At 36.7% G+C, this 24,680-nt stretch overlaps 1 protein-coding gene across 3 annotated transcripts in view; it reads right to left on the bottom strand.

Annotated features, from left to right (window-relative positions):
- The window catches only part of LOC132912500 (balbiani ring protein 3), a 32,831-nt gene that overhangs the window by 1,475 nt on the left and 6,676 nt on the right, over positions 1–24,680 (bottom strand). The window contains exons 1-8 of one of the 3 annotated variants that reach the window (XM_060969954.1): positions 15,597–15,680; positions 14,185–14,303; positions 10,892–11,031; positions 4,959–5,389; positions 3,731–4,277; positions 2,572–2,815; positions 2,224–2,492; positions 288–2,069 (exon numbers count right to left, since the gene is read on the bottom strand). In XM_060969954.1, coding sequence (XP_060825937.1) covers positions 288–2,069; positions 2,224–2,492; positions 2,572–2,815; positions 3,731–4,277; positions 4,959–5,389; positions 10,892–11,031; positions 14,185–14,303; positions 15,597–15,611 — 3,547 coding nt within the window. In that variant the 5' untranslated portion in view covers positions 15,612–15,680. Of the gene's footprint in view, positions 1–287; positions 2,070–2,223; positions 2,493–2,571; positions 2,816–3,730; positions 4,278–4,958; positions 5,390–10,891; positions 11,032–14,184; positions 14,304–15,596; positions 15,707–24,680 lie in introns of those variants that run through there. The other 2 variants (XM_060969956.1, XM_060969955.1) reach the window with 2 other exon arrangements.

Raw genomic sequence — 24,680 nt, 5'->3', positions numbered from 1 at the left:
ATAATTGATATATATATATAATATGATTATTAATATTATTAGACTGTGATTTTGTATGCATTTATGACATATTAAAAATATTAATTGAAATATACCTTTTTTTAATTGCATTCGTTAAAAAATAGAAATTTGTATAAACATTCATACTCTACATATTATATAAATAATATTTGTATTATACATATTAAACCAAGTTTTAGTTCTCATTGATCGATTATCATAAACTGACTCTACCTGAAATTGACAAAATGACTCAATACAAATATACGAAAGATATCGTATCTTACAGCAAATATTCGTTCCTTTCAGGAAAGGTTCTGAGCCAATGAGTTGATTGCCTGCCTCGTCGACACACCAGCATGTATCCCCAGCACACTGCGTCGGCTCGAACCTGCCCTGACGATCGCAAATTGCCGGGACGTGGCCTTTATCTTTCATCGCCTGACATCTTGTGCCTAACACCATCCCGATTTGCTTCTCGTCAGTTTCTAAGTTAATTAGAGCGTTCTCCATGAACGCTTGAATTTCACGGTCGATTTCTTGAACTGCCGGCCCTCTGCCTCCTCGTCTTGCTTGCCTAAAGTTACACTTGGGCTCTGCTCCTCTGGTAAGCGAACCTTTCACAGGTTGACCCTTTCTGTTAACACACCAGCAAACACCAACGTGCTCCAAACACTGTATAGACTCCCACATGCCATTTTCTGGGTCACATCTGGGCAAGAAAGTTGGTTGCTTCAGCCTTTGAGACGTTTTCAAATTCTTCTCTCTAAGTCTTTCACATTGCGATAATACAGGGCACACAGTATCGCATACTAAGCGACTGGAGAAGTCATTGTGACCCAGAGTACACTCGAATTTCCTCCTACATTCGTTATGTTCTGGGTCAAAGTACCATCTCTCAGTTTCATTTAAACCCATTCCTAAATTACAGGGTACTTTTCGTGGTGGTTCAAAACAAACTTCGCGAGGTTTGGGACAGCATACAGCGTATTCATCCAGAGGAGACAGTTCACATTTGTGTGTGGATGGACAATGTTGACCATGTGGTCCGCAAATTGCTGGGGAACCGTTTTGATCTAGTAAAGGAGACCCATTTGGACAGGGATTATCTTTTTTAGGCAAACAGACTGGTACAGGCGGACACGGTGGTACGCTACAGGCTACTTCGACCATTCTACATGCCTCGTTTTCTCCCCGACAAGTCACGCTCTTGCAGGGATCTCGACAGGAACACATTGGACAACCGCTATCAGGATCTAGTTCGAATCCATCGGCACAATCAAGCTTGCAATCGATCTCTGGACATCTGAGCGGCGTGTTACACTTTGGTACCACTCCCTCGAGAACACGAGTGCCTGCAGCCTCTCTGCCCTCCTTGTCCACGCACCAGCACATTCTATTGTGACATTGAACCGGCTCGAATGCTCCACTAGCATCGCATCTCGGGATATAAATCCTTCTAGCTGGTTCCCCTGACTCTCTGGCCGCATGTTCTGCCACAGCACGTGCGTGTTGGCAAGCTGTGGCCATCACAGGAGCTACACACTGCGTCCCACAACCTGTAGAACAGCACTTCTGCGTGGCAGAACATTCTTGATCATTACTACATTGTAGTTCGCAACTCGATGAACTTGGTACCAGATACGGACACTGGCCTGGTTTCATGGCCAGACAAGCTGGAACAGCTGGACAGTGCTGTCCTGATCCACAATTTACGTCGACCATCGTACAGGTCTCATGTGGGCCACATGAGACATCTTTACAAGGATCGTGACAAAGACATTTCTGACAACCAGTCGCATCTACTTCGTAGCCGTAAGGACACCTTAAATTGCAGGATAAAGATCCACAGAGTTTGAGAAGGTCGTTTATCTCTTTACAATCAGTGCTACGATTCACGCCGCTTTTTAGAACAACTCCGCGGTCGTTTACGCAGGAACAGGTACCATTGTGACATTGTAACGGTTTGTAGCTACCATCTTTCTCACATTGTGGTGGTGGAATCGCTAAAGACATATCTTCCCTGGTTCCTTCCATGCGGTCGTTGAATTCCCTCAAGTATTCACACACTGCAATAATTTAATAACATTATTTTACATAAGTAGAATTAAAGCCGAGAAGTATTAATTTTAGTTATTAAAAAATAGTATACGTAGGAACGTTCAACGTGAAAATATTAGTATGCCAATGATTTAGATTTCTTTTAAGTTTTAGTGGACTTACTGGTTTGTGGTTTTGTGGAATTGGCTGACGTCATGCAGCACACCGATTGTCCAGCTTCCGGTACAACGGTGCATTTGTAGCCTTGTGGACAAGTTTCGTTCTCAGAACAAGTTACAGCGTTCCGTTCGTTATCGATAAGGGGAGTTCCATAGACACAAGGACTCTGATAAGTTTTCTTCGGTTTACATTCTGGTCTGGTTGGACAGAGAAAGTCTGGGCAACCGTCTTCACGATGCAGAACGCATTGTTCTCCAACCGGACACGGAAAACTGAGGAAGAAAACAGTTAGAAGCATAAGGTGTTATTATGAAATATACTATATCTAAGTGAATGTAATTGTACACTTACCCTTCACAAGGATTGTCGCATTCGCAAGTTGGACAACCGGAAGCATCAGTTTTAAATCCATATTGACAAACTTGGGCGCACTGTTGGGAAACACAAGACGCTGGAAGTGATCTTCCCTTCGTTATTGACTTGCAATCGACTTTATCTGCTGGTCCCATGGTTCCAGATATTTTTCGACCGTTATTATCCACGCACCAGCAAACCAATCCGTTCCTCGAGCATTGTTTACCTTCGTATCCTCCATCTACAAGTTTGAAAATATTAATAATGTTTATTTTATTAAAAGATTATAAAAACACAGTTATTTACGATCTTCATAATCAATGTTGTTAAAATAATTCAAAAGGGATACTCAAATTCTTACATTTAATATATTTTTAACTCCCAAAGCATATCAACAAATTAAAAATGTTATGATACAATTTGTTTCTCAAAAATTCTCAAAAGTATAATACAATAGAATCCCATTTCAATTATAAACATATTTGTGGAGGATGATTAGACGTGTTGGTGTATCTATTGATGAGACGAGTGGATATTTGGTATAGTCAAATATATTTAAAACTATTTGTAGTACAGAGTTCATCGTTGTTCGCTAAGTGTCGCTCGTTATGCGTATACACGGTAATGAGTACGTTCGCTCGATGATATTCTCTCTAAGATTGCTCGATACTCACTAACTATAACTATCAAAGATAACTGATCTAAAGAAAGACTGATTCTCTTAACGATGAAAGTTTAAACGCAACTTCGATTGACGGTTGCACGTAGCGGCGACGTTGTTTTTTCCGAAGTTTGTTCATTGCAACGTTTGGTAAGTCAAGACGGCGTCAATATCTCAAGGCAAAACAACAACATGAGTCGCTCTCGGTTCGCATCGTCCTTTGACTCATGTGCCGCTACATATTTATCTAACTAGGAATGTAAACTTATTATCTGAACCAGCAATAGTTGACACTGATACAATCAGTATATTATTATTATACATACAGACTGTTTGTCTATGTGCATAAACTGTTTACTTATCCACCAGCAGATCCAAACAAATATGATTCTATTGTAGAGTGTTATCTTTCACCAAACAATCTCTCTTGAATAACTAAGCCCAACCTAACTATTCGATTTAATCAAAGATTCCTATTCATCCTTAGATCCTCACCTTCCGTGCATTGAGGAACATATCCACGGCCTTGCCTCTCAGAAATACTCAGCATTTCCGCCAGCACACGGTCTCTGTGGCAAGCACTGAGCCCCTGTGGAACAGAGCAAACTCCTCCTCCACACTTCTCGCTCTTGCAACATTTCTGCGGACCTGGACACTCTAAGTCATGCTGACAGGAATTGCCACAAATAGCTGGCTCCTCCAATGGACACGTTCCTGGTCTCTTTAAATTAATGTTGGATGGACAACAGACCCCGTATTCCTGTTTCGGTTCCACCAGGCAGCTATACATCGGCGGGCAGGTCGGTTTCCCTGGCGAGTCGCCGCAGAGGAATGGCCTCGGCGAGTCCGTGATTTGCAGCGGTTCACCGGCTGGGCAAATCGTCGACAGTGACTTCGCTTTACGGCAACTGGGAATTGGTGGACACGGTGGACGGGCGCATGTTACATCAATCAACTCGCACGTTTGACTGGTCCCCGGACAGGCGACCCCGCGGCAAGGATCTCGACACTCGCATTTAGCGCAGCCAGTTTTCGGCTCGATCTGCGAGTGGAAATAACTAGTTAGCAGCTGCTACGGAGTATTGCATAAAGTCGAGATTTTGCTTCTCGTAAGAGGTCTTATGGGTAATTGTGTAGGACGGGATCATTTTGATACTTTCTTCTTTTGGTTCTATATCGTTGGCTATAAAGTAGGTGAAGGATGTGTATGCAATTAAGGATATTTATGCAACTTTATGAGTGGAACAAATGGAACCTAAAGAGGAATTTGTTCTACTGACAGTGAATTGTTATTTGTGTATATTATATGTATTCATCTGTATAATTCTGCACCTTTGAACTCATAAATGTATGAGCATCCGTAATGCAGTTGTTAGAGATAATTATACATGTTTGATGTTCTTTACTTATATATCATTGGTAATTAGCAATTATTTCTTAAATTTAATTTCTCGAAGTTCAATTACGCCAGTCTTTTAAAACAAGAATACACGCTTATTTTGTTAAAGAACTATAATTAAAGAATTCCGTTATAACACATGCATCTTAACCGAAAATGTAGCCAATTAAAAGAAGATCAGATACATGAGAGTATTATATTTCTAGATTTTTAGATTTTTTGTTTTATTTGAAGATCAAAAAAATCTTATCTATAATATCTTATTTATCGTATTTCTTATGGATATATCTTAGCTGATATTTCAAGATATATTTGAAAGTTTACCTCAAAGCCTAGTGGACAAAGCATTCGACAGCTATGTGCGGGACACTCGCGGGGATTATCGCAATCGATCACATCCTTGGAGGATCCCCTAGTACCTGGAACTTCGGCACCGATTTCGTCCACGCACCAGCAGTTTTTCTCTCGCGGATCACATTGTATCCTCTCGAACTCGCCAGTCTCGTTGTTACACTTTGGTATAAATTGCGACGGTCCACGTGGACCAAGGGCGCGCGATCTTCTCACGGCTGCCTGCGCCAGCTGTTCACATCCTGTCAGCTCGCCGATGACGCATTTCGTGCCGCAAGCTGTCTTGCAGCAACGTTCCCCCGACGCCTGACACTGGAAGTCATTCTCGCAATTTGGCGCTCTTGCGGGACACACGTTCTGCTCCTCGAAGGCTGGGCATCGACCTATTGCTTTCAACGATGGCTCTGTAATACGAGTAATATGTGTACTTTGTGTGATAATGAAAAAATATGATATACTTTCTAATATAAATATTAAAGTATATGTAGTTTATGATTAAAGTATAATCATTTCGCTTCAATTATTATATTAACTGTAATAGTAGAAGTACTAGAGATTTGATTATCATCTTTATTTCTTGTATATAATTTTTCTCACAGACTAAAGAAATTGGGTCCTGAAAGAGTTAGTCGATTCGTAGATAATTCAAGTAGTTGGAAACTACATATTTCCACATTCTATTAAAGCCTCCTTAAGTTCATTTTAAGCAGTGATCTAAGAATCTTTTATTTTTAATCGCTGCGACAAATCGATGAAGAAAAAGAAGAAGGAAGCTTCTATGTCAAAATTTACATTAAAAATTGACTCTCGGGAGGACTCAATTTCGGCGAATGTTCTCCTTCTCCTTCAAACTCTGCCGCCTCTTTCAATTAATACGCGGAAGAGATTATGAAGGAAAGAAAAATATTTCCTCGTCCCGGAATGTCTTCGAAGCGGCGTAAAAAACGGCACACCTCGACACAAATTTATTCGAGCGTAACGGAACGAACATTCGGCGGATCTTAGCAACGGAATCATCATCATTATCATCATCGTCGTACCACGCGAAGAACGGAGCCGGTTTTATAGGTCAGAACATCGAGGCGATCTCACGGACAGCTCGCGTATGGATCTCGCGGAACAGCGCTGCTTTCGTTCTCAAGCACCAGCGTTGAAGTGCAGCGCGACGATAATAATAATAAAAATAGCCGGAGTCGAGCTAACGGTTCCTCACATCCTACTGCCACACTTACTACTCGCCTAACGTGCTACGAACACGTTTCCATCGTCTTCCAGTAGCTTCCAGTTCTGTGCTTCGCTCACAGGCACGTACCTGACTATCGAATTAGGGCTACATACAGCTACACTCCCTAATATCATAAGTATATGAGTATATGTGGTCATAAGTATATACGTACGTATAACGATATGACACTTAGTTGATTTGTATTATAGCAACAGTATATGAAATTTACGAAAGTGTGCAAATTAACGATGAATCATATAGTAATTAGAAACAACACTTGCTACCTCTTTATCCATCAAGATATCACTTTAAATTACGTATTAAAAAACATTGCAATAATATATTTTAGACAGTCAATTATCCATAACATTCGTATATATTATTAAGTTTCGATGTTCAGTAGGATTATCTATAATCAAATTAAACTTAATAAAATACATATATAGCATGTGTATAAAAGTTTTCTATAGTATGTGTTCACATATTTTCACGGGCGTATGCATATAACACCATAGTAGTTAACAATTAAACTTTGCTATTAAAGTTTGTACGCGACTCTCAATTATACCAAATGAGTGAAAAACATTGAAAGTTTTGAGTGGTTCTAATTCGGCGACTACAAACTTTATAGCAAGCCGTAGGCCGAACCACTGGACAGACAAAAAGGAACAGAGTGTAGAATGGCCACGGGATTCGAATGCAACGGAGACGACTGCTCGATTAACAGCAAGTGCCTCCGGTCACGCGACCCTTTTTCTCGTTAACTCGACCAAGAACTTGCGTATACACGTCGAACGTGCTTCCACGGATCCTTTTTGCAGATAGCTGGGAACGTCTCGGGAGCCGTATTGGCTAAGTCGATGGTTGTTAAATCTTTCGAAGAGTGGGAAAAAGATCAGATAGTTTGAAAAGTTTGCTTCCGAAAATGTTACCCTGGGGCTGTTGAGGCTGGTTTACGTTGGAGCAACCAGCAACAGTTGGAAGTGAGTTTCGAAGAGTTTTGAAGCATTTTGTAATACAAGATATATGTAGAGAACTTTTTTTATTGATGAGTCTAAAGTTGATAGAAAATCTGATCAATTGTAACTTTAAAATAATTATGATTTAGAGAAATATCATGCTCGTATCAATATCAATATCAGACTCATTCGGTGTCTGGTAATTTGCTAAAATATTAATTTTAATTGTACTAGATCGTGATTTTATTAAACTTTATTATAATACCTATTCTAAAAAGATGCTATAGCCTCGAAATATGAAGTCATCGATCGTTCATGAGTCACTTTTATGACTCAGTATTTATTTCATTGTTTAGTTCAAAGATGAGAAATCTGGTTGAGTAAAACGATTTTATAGAAGCCATACAGGGAAAGTATACGCACGATTACACTCGTCGAGCATATGGGATAGAAAGATACATGCGATGCATGCCAATCGACTTTTTACTTTGACTCTCTATATACCACATACCACATTTTCACGCCGTTAAAGATTTCATAAAAGTCTAGTGAAATCTACGGCACATCCGATTACCCGAATTTCCGGTTCGTTGACCATCGTCCTCTTTCTTTACGCTCTATTATAATCATTTCGTTAATCCTCATCGCAACGAACTAGTTTCCCTATTACAACATTCTGACGATCGAATTTCGCGTTGTACAATTTAGATCATTTTAGAAAACTGTAACAGATCAATTTTCAATTCGGAATTTCTGTATTCTATACTACATCGATTTAATTTATTGATTTATACTTATACTATATTAGTAAACTATATACTATATATACTATATTATATATACTATATTATACTATATTAGTGAATCCATTCTTTTTTAATTTGTTTAAACAGACGTATTTTGCCGTACAAAAACACAAAATTTTTCTACTTACAAAATTTATCTCCCCTTCATAGTATTCAAGATATTTAAGGGATCATGTTTTGGAGCTCAAACTTTAAAAGCACGTATCTTAAATTAAGAAAGTAGATTTCAAAATTGGATTAAATTAATTTTAAAATATACGTAAATTATTTAATGCACAAGCAGTGTATATCGACTTCTGAAATCGTGCGTATATCCATGAACGGTAGTGTATGTGTCATTGACTCCTTTCACCACAGAGTAGCACATCGCGCATCATAAAATTTTTAAATTACCATTTTCTACCCACATAGCTCTATTTTCTCGAATGAAATTCTCTTTATCACAAGAATTAATTATCTATTCATGCAAAATTCACAAATAAACTCTCCCTACTTTATTTCATTCTCAATGAATTCACTCATTCAACCTTTGTATTATACTATACATACGACCCAGTCGAATGACATATAAATGCTGATACGACGCGATTCCTTATGGAAAAATAATAAAAAAGCATAAAATAAAATTAGATCACTCTCGACTTAATTTCCGAGAAAATCAGGTTTAAAAATTTATCGAATATACTTGAACATGATTAATTCCGGACTGGATAGAAGTAAATATCGACAGGAGGTCATTCTACGTGTGTCCGAAAGAAAGAAATTTAAAAATTAATTATATGGGTGTGCTGAGCCGATTCTTAACGAAATATATTGAAGCTCTATTTCCTTGAAAATGAAGCCTTTGATGGAAAAATTGTTATTTCATATTTTTGACTTATTTTCACAAATAGAATGACCTCTTATCGATTATCCACTACTGTTCAATCCGGATTTAGCCGTGTTTAATTATAGTTGATAAATTATGGAACTTGATTTTTTCGAAAACTAAGAGAGAGAGAAGTACTACGAGAGAATGTAAAAATGTTGTTCCATATTTTTTCCTTATTTTCTTACAAGGAATCATGTGCCGTTTTTACATGTTATTATGGCTATATATATAGTATAGAATTCAATAGGGAACAAAAATATCTCAGGAATCTCTGTGGACGCGTAAACGATAAAGAAACAAGGTAGGGATCGGCGAGAATGTCAAAGAGGCAGAGGAAATGAAGAAACGCATTCTGATCGACGAAGAGGAAACGTGTTCATAAGAAAGGAAAGACGCAAAGGCGGACACAGGCGACGAGACGGAGGAATGCAGAGTAGAATGCACTTTAACGGTGCGAGAGATTCAATTTGTTATTTGTTGTAGTATGCAAATCGTTTCACCGGCCTGATATTTATCGAGACGAGAAACCGATATCCTGTTGTAACACATTGCGAATCGATCGAAGTCTTCAACACCTATATCGTTCAACGTCCACTGTTCACTGGCAATTTCACCTGCTAATTAACGTCTCGTTAAGTGACATCGTTCATTTGCCTGGAGGACGTACCGTGGCTTACCGATGTATAATCCTCGACAAATAATTAACTCATCGATTAGGGGATCCCTCCCGTGTTTCGTCGAGATCTATATAATATTATATATGTACCTTAATGTCGTGTAACTATGTTGTTAATACCAATTTTTATAGCCGGACAAGTCAGTTTTAAAGTGATTTAACGTACTCTTAAAATATTAAGAATCAAACTTACGGTAACCTAACGTTTTTTTACTACTACTATTTGGATCGTATAGCATTGATTAATATTTTGTTGGACGAACATTCCGTTCGTCCTTAAAAAATACAAGAAGTATCTTACGACACGACGCGCGCGACGGTTGAATCTTTTATCCGAGCCAGGACGTTGTTCGATGAAATATGAAGCAGGATTTTAGATGCAACGTTACTTTAGAGAGAGCGTTGGTAACGTGAATACTAAAATATCCTCGACAATTTTGAAATGAATACGTCCATGAATCGTCATACATTACGAGCATTTCTACCTTTATCAATCTTGCAATATTATTGTTTGTGCCCTCTATCATGAATAAATAAAATACACTGGCTGACGGTAGTATCATTTGCGTTATGCAAAATATTTTAAAATTTCATTAGCGTTGTAACGAGACACGATTGTCATGATTATATTGGTAAAAGAGATCAATTTGGAAATGTATATACAAGTCATAAGACACAAAGCATCAAACACGTAATTAACGATAAAGCTAGTCCCATTGAGTATCGAGGTCTGTTGAAATAGTGGATAATTGACTGTTTAAAATAATTTCATGATTTTTACGATATGCTCGTAATAAATACCCCACAACTTCTATACTTCAATTTAATCGTGACAATTGTATCATGTTTGTGTACAATGGTTCGAGTAGTTTCGCGAGCCTGTGTACAAAAACATGGAAATATCTCCAGTTGACGAGGTGTTTGAAGGAGGATAAAAAGGATTAAGCCTCTCCTAAGGATGGGCTTGGCTTTTTCCGGTGGTTTTTCGCAATACCAAGGACGAATCTGCCGGTGAGAGGACATCTCTCGAAATCCGATCACGTCTGTGGCGTAGCATTATATGTAGATGCACGCCCGTTTCAAGAGTTTGCCTTCCTTTTTTTAATTCTTTTTCTATCTCTTTCACAGCGTCACCCCGTGCACGTCGTCACTGCCTCGTTGGTCGAACGTGAACACAGCTACACAGGCCTCTATTGTTTGCTAATGGCCGCTCTTTCAATAATTCGGGACCAATCATTACAGGCGAACGAGTCGCGGAGTTAGGGCGGGGAAATTGCTGGAAATAAAATAGAAGAAAAAAAGGAGAAAAGGAGGTGGGGAGGGGGGAGAGAGAAATAAAATAAACGATGTAGAAAAAAGGTAGACGTACCTGCTGTGACCGACGATGACAAAGATAGTAGCAGCCAGCAGGTCGATGACACCCACACAACGGCGCAGGCAAGCCCACCGTTGCAGAAATCACGGCGCATCCTCAGCGCATCAAGTGATTTTTTAATCGGCTCGCTATATCTGAAATTGTCCAGAGAGGAAAAATAGAATGAAACGATTTTAAACCGGTGATATGCGTTTCTCCGATAATTTTACGCGATCGCACGATGTATAAAAAGACTGTACATACATAATACATACATATATGTACGTACGTACGTACGTACGTTTAGCAAATCTCGAGCGCCTGAATATTTTATTCCCGGATAATCGTATCTATCGATCTGATAACGGTTGAAAAATTGCTACTCGATAAAAAAATTTCATGCATCTAAATTCAATTTGAAATTTGAAATTCATATGTAATTTCAGCATGGTGCATCTCTTTGTTATTCACGTCAATATTTCAGTGAGTTTCAATAGAACGAAACGTGGAATAACCGACTGCTTTTATTATTGTATGTGGTTAACAAGGATTCAAGAATTATTATCGAATTCAGAGTATTTAGGTATATAAAATTTTAACATTTTGCTACTTATACTACCATTTAGTAAACTAAAATATAACCAGCTTTGTGTAAATGCATGAGAAATTGTTGATAAATTAAAAACAGATGAATACAGAGATATAAAATTTACACTGCAATTCAGAAACCCATACATTTTTTGTTATTTATACAACCGATTGATGAGGTACGATACGATAGGTTTTATATATGTATATTTCATCAAGTCCGCCACTGATGGCCTATAATCAGAGTAATGCATATTGATTTTTTGAAGCTTCTTATTTAATTGGTTATTGAAGCAGTTTTTAATGGAGAAGCCTTGTGCTCCTTTTATCCAGATAAAATGGGAAAGACTACATAGTTCGATAATATTAATGATAATAAATGAGATTAAATTGAAAGGTAAGTACACGCTAGACACGAATTTATTTTTCTATCGGGGTCAGAAAGCTGCCTGATCGTAAGCAGAGAGCCGAAGGAGGCCGTTATAGCCGAGAAAATAATTAATCGGACCTTCAAATATTTCGGGGAGAGAAAGTTGGAGCGCGTGACGGAATCAAGATCCAAGGAGTAACACATTTTCTGTTTCCTCTTTCCGCGTGGAACCGTTACTATTAAAGTACCTTAAAGTTACGTTTCGCCGTTTCCGGGGCCAATAAAGCTCGGGATTATAGATCCGTAATGGAAAAAGTTTCTTCTTAGAAGCCGGAGGGAAGTTGCTCTGCCAATTGAAAGCAACAACCGGACAGTTTTTCATTTTTCTTTGATACCTCTCCTCGTCGAAATTAAAGGCACGAAAAATTTCATACCGACCGATGTGATCGAAATTTAGGTGTATCTTGACTCGTATAGGGAAGAGTCAAGTGCTAAGAATGATTTTATTGCAGCACACTGATTTTATTAAATTCCGTTTTCTCACATTGTGATTATGGAAGGAAATTTCAAAGACTTGTGTGTGTGTGTGTGTGTGTGTGTGTGTGTGTGTGTGTGTGTGTGTGTGTGTGTGTGTGTGTTTAACGTTGCTTACAGCAGAGATAATTAGCAACGCAGCACAGTTAACAGTCTATAATTTTAAATACAATTTTGTAGATCTCAGCAGTTGAAGGGAAGGTTCACCATTTTTCAGCTGAAGTTCAACAATTTCGTTATATCATTAGACAGTTTAGTGGCTTTTTTCTTATGATCATAGTTTCTGCACTCTAGTATGATACGTTTAATAGACAATATCAGTTTGCGTTGTTTGCAGATTTGCATTGAGGTTTATGGTAGTTGAGTAGACATGAACGAGTCAGTGCTGGGTGGCTGATCCTAATTCTGCTAATTGACGATTGGATTGTTGGATTAATCATGTTTGGAAATATTTGCCATCCCATATCTCCATCCGTTTGCTCTATATATTTCCATGTATCTTATAGCTAATGCTCCTATGGAATGCTATTTTATGAAAGTATTTAAATAGTTTCTTGTATCATTGCATGTGACGTAGTGCATAACTTTATTATTTTCTTTGGTCTTAGCTGTTAGTTTTGCTACTTTATCTGCTTGTTCGTTTCTTTTAATACCAATATATAGTGGTATTATATTTGTATTATTATATTACAGTGTCATATTACAGTGGTATTAAAGCGTATTGTTACATTTCTCCCTTCACGATTATTGTAAGATATGTTTCTTTAATGTCTTGAATGAATGAACTTGAGATTATCATATTGCTAATAAGTATGATGGCACTTTTAGAGGCTTAAAATATTATAAAATATTTTCTAGCAAATCTATTAATGAATTGTAATGCATTTAAGTGCTACTAATTTACTCTTGAAAACAGAGCACATGTTGTCCAGATAATATTAGTTGTTCAATACTTTATTGGTATGCCTGTCTCTCTAAAATGCAAAACCCCATAATATAAATTAACTAAAAGAAGCGTAATTTCTCTTGTTATAAGGGAAATTATCGCCATTATTGGGAACATTTATAAAGTTAAATGAATTGTGTCTGTCTTCATTCCTACCATCTTCCTTGATTAAAAAAGTTTGACCTGTCGTTTCCATAACGGTATTATTAAGCCTGTCCTTAAAAAATCCACATTAAGTACATCTTAATAAAACGATACTAAAGGAACTAAAAGAAATATGAAACTATGAAATACTTCTCCCTCTCAAAGAAAAAAAGAACAAATAACTTATCAGTACCAAACTAATTCTCTTGTATATTTTCTTGTACATCAAAAACTGATTTTCCACTAATATTAAAAGGAAGAATACGAAAATACAAAAAGTTTTTTCTTTCACCATATAAAACATAACGGTACATTTTCTAAACAGAAAGAAGATGGGATAATAGCTGCAGTATTCAACAATAGAACGATCGTGGCGCAGTGGTCGCAGATTGCAATTAATTTTTCAGTTCAAGAACATCGACCCAACGTCGTTTTATCTTTGTCTCGCTGTTAATAGGCAGATGGAAAATAATCTTTAATTCTATAACCGGTTGCAAGTGGCACTCTTGGAAAACTGCATCTGCGGCGTGGGCAAAGCGACGAGGACAACGCGCTCGTGCAACTTAGGGATTCCCTTCTTTAAAAGGGAGAATAACAATGGAAGTTATGTCTCCTTATTCGTTATGCCGCGGAGAATATTCTAATGCGTTCCTCTCCGTTATTCATGAGCCCCAGAGTCAGCTTCGAGATCTACGAATTGTCGGCGACGTTTTCGTTTCTTTTCACCTTCCTTTGTTCCTCGTTACAACTTCGACGTCGGAGACGTTTCTTCGCCCGCCACCACCCTTCCACCCATTCCGCTCTGGTACACGGATATTTTCATTGTGGCCACCGTTCCAACAGGGCTAAAAAGATGATTAAAGGTAAAAAAAAAAGGGAAGATTTGCTTTCCCCTTCCTGTTTCTCATTCCCTCGCCTCTCGCGGTATCTTCGATATTTTTCCTCGTAAAATTGTTAGAGTGAAACCTCAGGATGCTTGGTAGGAAATTTTAAACAATTTCATGGATTTTTTAAACTTTTGATGATGTAATAGAGTGACAAGAAATTTGGAATGAAAAAGTTTAGTTTAGAAAAGAGTTATTTCTTTGTCGTATCTAATGCAAAATAGCGTACAATTTCGACATTTTTCATTTTTTTTTAACAGACCAGAGTTTTCTAAAATTTACGAAACTGAATTTATAATTTCAACTGATTGACTGATTTCAACTAACATTATGGTCCCTTTCGTTTACGACTTTTGTAAACCTAATTTTCCCATATCTCTAAAAATATTGCAGGTACTCGAAATGATCAAAGTCATTGGCCATGCCATATATTTCCTTTACAGTGTCAGATTATCGTCGATACGAATTATATTAGATATTAAGAAATATGTCAAAGCAGCCTTTAGTAGCTTGTTCTTCCAGCTTTTTTTCGCTTTCAACGTGTCTTTCACTTTGTTTGCGCACGTTTTGTTAAATATTCTCAAATCTTAGGGCAGTCTCTTACATTAATTCCCCTTCCTTCAGTGTGTTTTACTTTAATCTCAAATTTAAACGAGCCACTCTCTTTTAATAACGATGCGGAACTTCGTATTTTTCATGAAAATTCAATTTAAGTCTATGGAAGAACTTCCAAGCTTCTCTTAGAAGTGTTCGTCTCCCTTTTTCTTCGTCTTCATCTTCTTCACGATATTAAATGCACATCGATTGTTTCATTTAGGAAATGCAAATAAGAACCACAAACCAGAAACCATATAACAGGTGGATTATAAACGTTTATGCAAATTTATGCTTTTTACGAGCACTGAAAAGGATGAAAAACAAATACTGCGATATATTATGAATTAATTAAATTAATGAATATTTTGGATAGTTCGTATATTTTTGCATGTATATTTTTATAACTACGTTATTTAAATTTCAACCTCCTGCATATGCATAAATATTCATAATTCAATAATGAGATATAGTGCCCATTTTTTACAGGCGAGCAATTTTTTAGCTTAAAACGCTTTCCGAAAAATTCATCTTAATAAGAGGGTGATTTTAATTGCTTTTGATAAATTAATCTTTTTTTTCATTATTGTGAACGTTTCAGAGATATTTATTATCACGTTATTATATTTTTCATCCTCTCATGCTATACATATACGGTACCTTATAATCTTCCATGATTAAAACACCTTATAGTTTATACGATGATCGGCTGATAAGTAATGCACACTCGTCTGTATCGCAAGAACAAAAAGAGTTAAGGCTCTGCGTGATCGCTCATTTTATAACTACATCCCTCCTTTATAAACATACCGATTTTCAATAAGTTTGTTTGTCGCAATCACGAACAGTAACGTTTAGAGTGAGGTTGAATATCAATGCGATGTCAACGAGATTCAAGCGAAATGCAGTAATCGAGTTTCTGACGGCGGTAAACATTGCGCCTGCGGAAATTCTTCGCCGTTAACTAGCACGTGTATGCCACGATATTAAAGACCATGAAGCATTTGCGGAGATGTCTATATGCCAGATTTGGAACTCGAACTGAATATCATCGCAGCGTGACAACATTCGGCCGCATACCGCACGCACAACATTTGATGCTTTTGCGAGTTTAGAATTTCAAATTGTTCCACGCCCGCCTTGAGCCGGAAATCTACTGACCAGCTAAGCCAACCCAAGGCGACTTGCTTTAGCGCATTTATGTGGAACCGTTTCCATTGGCAAGTTAAATTGGCCGGCTCAAATGTTGTAGTTCAAATCTGATTCCTTCCGATATTTTTTACCATTTCTTTCCCAAATAGAAGGGGACCTTGGAAAGTATTCATTTTATGTCAGACGATAAAGTCAAGGCAAGTGTGAAGTCCTTCGCCAAAAGTAGGTCGACAGAATTCTGCATTGGCAGAATGAAGAAGCTCGTCACCCGTTGACAAAAATGCATCGAAGATAGCAGCGATTATATTAAAAAATAAATACGGTGTTTCGTATCTAATTAATTGCAATTTCATTTTCTTTTTAGATTATGTATTCTTAAATACAGGTGATGTGCGTTAATTATCAGCCGACCTTCGTATCTTTAAACCTAATTAATTACATATTTCTCTTGTTAACCGTGCCCTATTTATGCCTAAAAACTATCGTGGTTGAAATTTCTCCATATGTAAATTTTGTTTCATCCTTTAGCTACTATAGAACGTGTGTGAAGCTTTCATTCTACCTTTCTGCATAATTAAAGAAAGATGTTTTCAATACATTTGATATTGTTTAATCAGACTTGCGTCTCTTCCTTATTAATGTATGAAGGAAAAACACTTGTATTTGTGTGTGCGTAACAATGCAATAAACATTAGCGGTCTGTGAGACCGCCTATAGCAATTACGTATGTCTCAACGTGTACAGTAGTTAAGGATTAACATCATCCCACGATAACATCATCCTGATGTTATTTATAACCATCGCAAACAGCAATTCCTCTATTTTTTACCCAATGTCAAATAATAATAAAACAATCACTTGCATTCATAGGTTTCGATTGATTTACAAAATAGAGAAAAATATATACCGGATAAAATTATCACTCATGGTACTTAAGGATTCTTAAGTATTAAAATTGTATCTTCAAAATCATAGATTCAGTGATAACGAAAATAGCGTTATATATTTTTCTCGTATAATCTTTAAATGCAAGAGATCTACGTAGCATCACGAAATGTAGAAAAGAGGACGATTTTCATATCTGCTATTTCAAGCTTCGTACGACACCGGGCTTGCGTCGATGGCAAAATTACCAACGGTTACATCCTCTGGGAAGCCTTTGAATTTAGGGTATATCCCGTCCGTATGAATAATGCATCGAGAAAGAGAGCGTATCCGCGACTCCCTTCATCCGCCATCGTTCTGGTAATTACATCGATGATCACGTTAAGATTACTCCGGAACGGTCGTTACGCCGCTATTATGCCGAAAATTCTAATTTCTACGCGGCCCGCTAGTAATTGATACCCAAAAAGCGTGGCCCGCGCTCTTCGCATATCTGCGCAACAATTTCATCGTGGTGAAACGCTTAAACAAGGAACGTTGCCTTGGAATATTGCCTGCAGCATAATTGCTATGTTATAGTAATCTCTGCGATTACAAACTCACAATGGAAAGAAATTTTACTTTCGATTAGGCTAACGATACGAATACTATGAATCAAAGCAGTAAAAAATGTAAGAGATTTGGATAAATTTCTTGAATTTAGCTTTATGATGCTATAATTTTCCTTCTCTTCTCGTTTTAAAGTATACTTCGTTGGAAAGAATAATGGAGGAAGTTTCTACTATTGGTTAGACAAGTATATGAGTATCCTGAATTCGGTTCTTGATCTATGATTTTTTACTGCGTTCATTCTTTTCTTTTTGTACGATTATAAATATTTGTTATTTAGAGTCTGTTGGAATTATTTTTTATAGATAAATAGGTGAATTGATAATTGAAATCGCATAAAATTGGAATTTACGTACAAATTGCTCGACTTTTGGATGTTGAATATGAATCATGTATTCTGATAATAAAATGAAGAAATTGTCTAAGCGATTCAATTTTTTATATAAAATTTACAAACTATCTAATTTTTGTAGCTAACTATGTCGTTTATGTTCCTCGAAAATTATTTTATAATTTTACAATGAATAACTGTTTGCTGATTAACTAAATGAATAGCAGAACTTTCCACTTTAAAGCGAATATCGACTAGATGCTTTTAACGGTCATCATCGAACTGACGTAAACAGGTGACAGTAAAGAAGTTTTGAAGCTTCCGTCCCATAGCTTTTATGTCCATATCAATCTCTAAAATTAACTTATCTAACAACAACTCTCGAGCAAGTATTTTTAAAATTATTTTAAAAACTCCCACGCCAAACAGATTCTGTGTTGTAGTTTATTATATTATATTATATTATATAACTTATTATATATGATATTATATTATATTATATAACTTATTATATATGATATTATATTATATTATATTTGTTAAGGTTATTCGATGTATGTGGAATTAAAGAAACGCGTGGGTAAATTGTAAGGTATTGTAAGTATATATATTGTGAATATTAAAGTACAAAGTGTGGAATACAATGTAAGCTGGTTCAGATTACCCTGAGATTAAAAGAACCCTGAAGCCAACGTCGCACGTGTACCGCTTATGGTCTGTCATCGACGCACTCTTTTGTCTATGCGCTATCGGTGACCTTAGCGCTTGAGAAAACCGAAGACCAGATGTAGAGTTTTCCTGGAAGTGGCGATCACTTCAACAATATTAACAAGATACGTATTTCCTTTCATAAGTTCAATGATTAAAATACAAAATCAAAGAAACACAAAAAGACTGTTACGCTATATCTCCATGCCTCTCAAAACATTAAACCAAATGTTTCTTCTCTAATTTTGATTTTTCACTGGAAAAATTTCGACTGAGCCATCGAATTACAACCTAAATTCAATTTTCTCAGAAAATCAAGGATGTCACATGCATTCTTTTGTCGACTTATGTCTTGGTTTCGGATTTCTAACGGACCAGAAAACGGTCCATAGGCCAGAAAGATCAGCCTTTCCTCCCAAGGCTACTACACACAGGATGTGGGTCACTTCGTCATCATCGGTGTTCCTTCCGGGTCGAGCTCTCTCGTGTTAACTTTCTATTGTCATGCATACGTATATAACCAATCCTCGATCACAAGCATGGGCTCATCCGTGCGTCATCGGTGGAACACTTTCGTGGAAAGGTACTTTTAAATGAGTTTCGAGTGGAGTGGTCTCTTCCATAGGTCGTCGACCGATGGAAATCGTGAATGACCTCCACGAATGTATAAATCCATGCATACACGTGCACATTGTACACTATCTTGCATACACTATGATTCAAAAGTAAGTAACTTACTTTTGACAAGATATGTTTTAATTACAAAATTGCGGTCGTATCGAACTGCAATGATTTTATTCCTCGCAATCACCATAGCTACAACGATATGATAACATCGATTTTTGAAAGTCTATACCTGCGCAATGATAAAACCGGTTTTTGAAGTTATTATACTTTATAGAACTATTTTGCTATTTGACAAATTCTTTATCTTGAGATTCTTTGATTTTTCGAATATATGTAAAACAGATTAAGAAGGACCTTCTAAACTGATGTAATGGTATAGTGCATATAGGAACGTAATGGTGGACCACTTCCACAAAAGAAGAAACGGAAGAAAAAAGAAGATCCTCCAATTCGACTACATCCTTGTTGATAAGTAGCTCAGTGGTACAAGCGTAGGCTCGACGAAAATAGAAAGTATGTATGTATCGTGGAACGTTTATATCATCACTATGCCGTAGCGTGGTCAGTGCATTATAGATCATCAGTTTGCGCCGTTTATTAGTACTTCCTACATTTTTTCCCGACTTTCCTCCGCTAGAAAGCGACCATGTTCCCCTCGAACGATCGACTATTCGTAACAACTCTGTAACGTAATTGTAAAGCGCTAATGGAAAACTAATGGGGGAAATGCATAACATATCTGAAAACATGTAGGCTTACGTAAACTTGAAGACTTCGACACGATTCGTAAATTTTCCCCATAAAATATTGGAAAATATGTTCATATAATGAAATACTGAAATACTTTTGTGCTATGTTTTAAAATATCCATGATAAAGATGATACAACAAATACAATACACAATGAGAATATACAAAAGTAAAAACATGTTTTAAAATAGATTTTAGAACAAATTTGGGAAACAGGACAAATTTTTTAAAGCTAATTTCGATCTAGCTCAAATACAAATTAACCCAATAAGGGTCAATGAATAATTTATCAATATGTTATAAATAGTTACGTTTCTTTAAATCTTATAAAATTGTCAAATTCCCTTTCATATACTTTGGAAAAGAGACCAGTAGAACAATTAACTTCGAATAGATACTACAATTTAATTTCAAACTTCGTAATATGAATTCATAATTCCAAAACTTCCCCAGTGAAATGAAATAAAAACTAGGGAGAATATGAAATATTCCACGACAGCCAACAAAATGACTTTCATCCAGCTCCATCCATATGTAAATTGGCTATCTTTGCCTATACTGTACGAACGTCTCGTTTGCCATTGATAATACCACTTAGAATAGAATTTCCAGGAAGAAAATTACCTATGAAATCCACGGATCTCTTCCGAAAAGCCTGGAAAGCGTTCCTTGAGAGCGACGTTTGTTGTGTAGCCGATTGCATCCAGACAATAACGGGCATTACCTTTCATACCGGAAGTACGCGTACAATATGCAAGCCGGCGATATTGCGCGCCATTAAGAAGATGCCCATTCATGGCTCAAGCAGAGGAACGTTTCCTATTCTTCCGCAGGAAACAACTTTCCACTTTGGTTCCTCGTCGTTCGAAAACGTTATGCGCTAAGTGCTGAACACTTCTGACTTGCACGTTTTCGCAAGAGTCTCGGAACACTGATTGAGAAAACGTATTTTCACGTCGAGGAGACATAATCACGCCACGTTGTCATTGCTCCTTTTATTTTCGTTAAAGTAGCAGCTTGCTAGATTCGATTCGTATATGTTAAGATACATTATATATTATATGTTTGTTTTCTTACTTGTACCTTCGTCAAATGCTTAAATGATCCATTTGGAGCTACGCTATCGTTCATAAGTATCTTCATAAGTTTGGTCGACGATACTTGGATAGTTATTTGTGGTATGTGAATTTTACTGAGGTATACAAATTAATAATGAATTAGAAGCAACATTGACATTTTTGTTATGGAATCGGCAGACTGTAAATCTAAATTAATAAAAATAAAATTAAAAAAATAAAACTTAATAAATCTAAACATGGCAACTTTTATATATAGCAATATTTTAAAATTTGTTATGTATAATGGTAGATACATTTGCTATTTAAATATCACCAGCTGTATTAACATTGAAAGTTAGTCTATTAATTTAGAAAACTCTGCCTATAATTAAAAAGATAAAAAACCTGAAGGTAAAATGTTTGTAAAGTGGCAAAGATTAGTTGTAAACGTCAGTTTTATTATTATTACATATTGACTTTCGAAAATCAATTTAATCAAGCTATAATATACTAGAATAAAATCTATAGAATAAAAGCTATAGAATAAAATCAATGCAGTTTTATTTGATCGCAATATTGTAATTAAAATACATTTGATCGAATGTCAGCAAGTCTCCGCATACTCTTGGACAAGAGTGTACGTTTACAAAGAGTCAGAACGTCGATAGAAATTCGAGGAGTGGAAACACACGAGTTAATGGATTCGTCCCGTGAATCCGAACGAGTAAAATAAAAATGTCCGCTAATAAGTGTGTTCCATGGTTACATAGAGTACCAGCCACGTTTAAAACCAGCTTTCATGTCGCTTTCTCTGCAAACAATTTCAAAGAAGAGACTCGTTTCGAAAGCGGATATATGCTGAATTCTGCGACCATGGCCTATCAGTCCAAACTGAGCATCCCTTAGGCTTTGTTAGTCGATGTTATTTCACCGGGCTCGTCTGTTGCGATACACGACACCCAAAAACGAACGCTCTAAGGTTTCTCGAACATACTGTGTGGAATTCATAATTGGACGACATGTTGTAATCGTGGATGTTGATCGTTTATAATAGATTGAAGCAACGTGATATTAATTTGAAAGATTGATGAAAATTCTAGTATCCCAAGATTCCAAACTAGACATCTATTTAAGTGTGAGGCTTCAATGTTTCTCATGATAAAATTGCAATTGATATTGAGGATAACATATATTGCAATAATATTGAACTAACTTATGTCTCGTGTTCTACTGTTGGGGACATTTGGTAATATATTTTGTATTTTATTACGTCAATCAAGAACAGATGTAAATTAAAAATATGAATGTAAAAAGATAAGTAATTTAAAAATATTTAACGCAACAAGATAATCGGCTATTGAAAATGATTATCTATAAAACTGTAATTAAAGTAATGTAACGTAATATTCGAACAGTCCAATTATGATTGTATAAATCGTACATTATAATGAAAACATTTATCTGACGACTAATTGGCCTCATTTACAAGCTATTCCCTTGATAAAGAAATTGCACAAATTTTATGAATACAACCATGTGTAATTAGTAACTCGTTTGCCTGCCCGTTGGGGCATGAACACAAAAGAGCTCGTGAATATTCACCGTAACATGCATAAAAGATAAGTGAAAAATGAATGAGGAATATTATTATAAAATCTGATATTAAGCAAATCGATACTAAAATAATATTAAGATTCCGATACAAAAAAATCACTGCTAACTCTTACTTCATACTATTACCATTAAATATTATAGAACGATTCTAAAATTATCCATCTTTATGCGAAAAAATCAGCCTGACCTTCGCTTCTATTACAATTAATACAATTAAAAATTATAAAATGTTTTTAAAATTTTAATCTTTTTTATATAACAAACACTAGTTATTACGATATTACAATTAAAATTATTATTGGTATTACGATATTAGAATTAAATTTAATAAAATAATTTCGAAATACATATTACAGTTAAAAATTATAAAGTGACTTCAAAATTCTGACCTACTTTCATTGCTCTCTACTTCCATCAAACATTGCTAATAAAACGATTTAAAAATTCTGACCTATTTTCATACAAAAAGGCTATTCTATCCTCCAATTCACGAAGCAAACAATAGAAATTAATTCTGTATACCGTCAAACAGAGGACAAAAGACCGACAGGCCACGATGAAAATCAGCATCAGGAGGAAATCGCAAGGGAGTCGGTGTGTTCCGATCTGATTAACTCTCCGATGTGTCCGATTCTCCGATGAATTCCGAGTCAAAACGCGGATACTCTGCGATATCGGTCGTTCCAGATCATTTCTATGCCCCGTTGGCGGGTAGAAAGTTGGCTGTTTGGTGGAAAAAGCGTATTTTCCACGCGCTACTAATGATACCAACGTAATGCTTTCCTCCTTTCGCGGCTCGCATTGTCGAACCGCGTGAAAAGGAGCGTTTTCAAACTGTCGCCTGGCACGCGACGAAACAAAGAACGAAGCCCGGCGAAACAGGTCGAGGGAAAAACGTCGTAGAGAAAAGGAACAACAGGATAAAGAGCGAATAAAAAAAAGGAAAGGGAAAAAAGAACATGCAACGTTGGAATAACAGAAAACAGAGGAATGCTCGAACATTCCTCGAGCGAGCGTGACGCAACCCGTTGTTCGAAGCCTGGCTACTGTGTGTACTTTCTATTCGACGCGTGTGCTATTGTTGTCGCCGTTGAACGACGCCGTGCAACGGGGACGAAGGAAAACTGGTTACTGAATGCCATAAAAGTGGATGCTTTTTCGCGAGACGTCGAAAATCGTCGAAACTCTGAGGATGTGTTGTTCCATCATTGAAAAAGAAAGAGATTGAGAGGGACTTCTTACTTGGGAACATCTTGTCCGACGACTCCTTTGAAATTTAAAACAGCTATAGAGCATTCTTGCACAATTAAATCAATATCGTTGGTAGATTACTTCTATGTTCGTGAAAGAAACGTACAAAGATGTAGATGATACATATGATATGTAAAAATATATAAAGCATCCAAAGTATTCGTTATAACGTTTGATAGATAAAATGACTTTTTAGCTAAATTTCCTTTCCTTAGTTACATTCACAGAAATATAACATTGCATAAATAATTATTAGCGAAATTTTACAAATCCTGATTATAAATTTCGGATTCATGCTTCCAAAAATTCTATAAAAACCTTGCCCATCCTCCAAAAAACTAGCTGTCGATAAGACATCTAAAAGGGAATGTCTTTTCGCGGGAAGCTCTGACTAACTAGCTCGACACTCTGCATTTCTACTTCTGAAAGAATATCAAGCGTGATTCCTGACGTGGAAACATTCTGTTCGACGACTCATTCAAAATTCGAGAAAGATATACCAGGAACCATTGGTCCTGTCCTATGGGAGAAAGCAACGTATTGTAAGGACGTACAAGGGATAAAGGATTCATCCAGTTCGAATGAATACGGGATAAACGAGCGGCGGAAGCACACAGAGGTTCCTCTCTATTTTCGAACGAAAATCGCGATCCGGTCTCCTGAACCGGCGAATGGGGACGTTCCAATTTTCTACAGGATCTTCTTTGGGGTTAGCAAAGGTTTGGAAAAATGATGCAACGATACTTTTGTCGCGGCAATA

Source organism: Bombus pascuorum, chromosome 12 (genome assembly GCF_905332965.1).
Source record: "Bombus pascuorum chromosome 12, iyBomPasc1.1, whole genome shotgun sequence".
Lineage (NCBI taxonomy): Eukaryota > Metazoa > Arthropoda > Insecta > Hymenoptera > Apidae > Bombus > Bombus pascuorum.
Note: the sequence above shows the minus strand (reverse complement) of the source record. Positions and strands in the feature narration are given on the sequence as shown.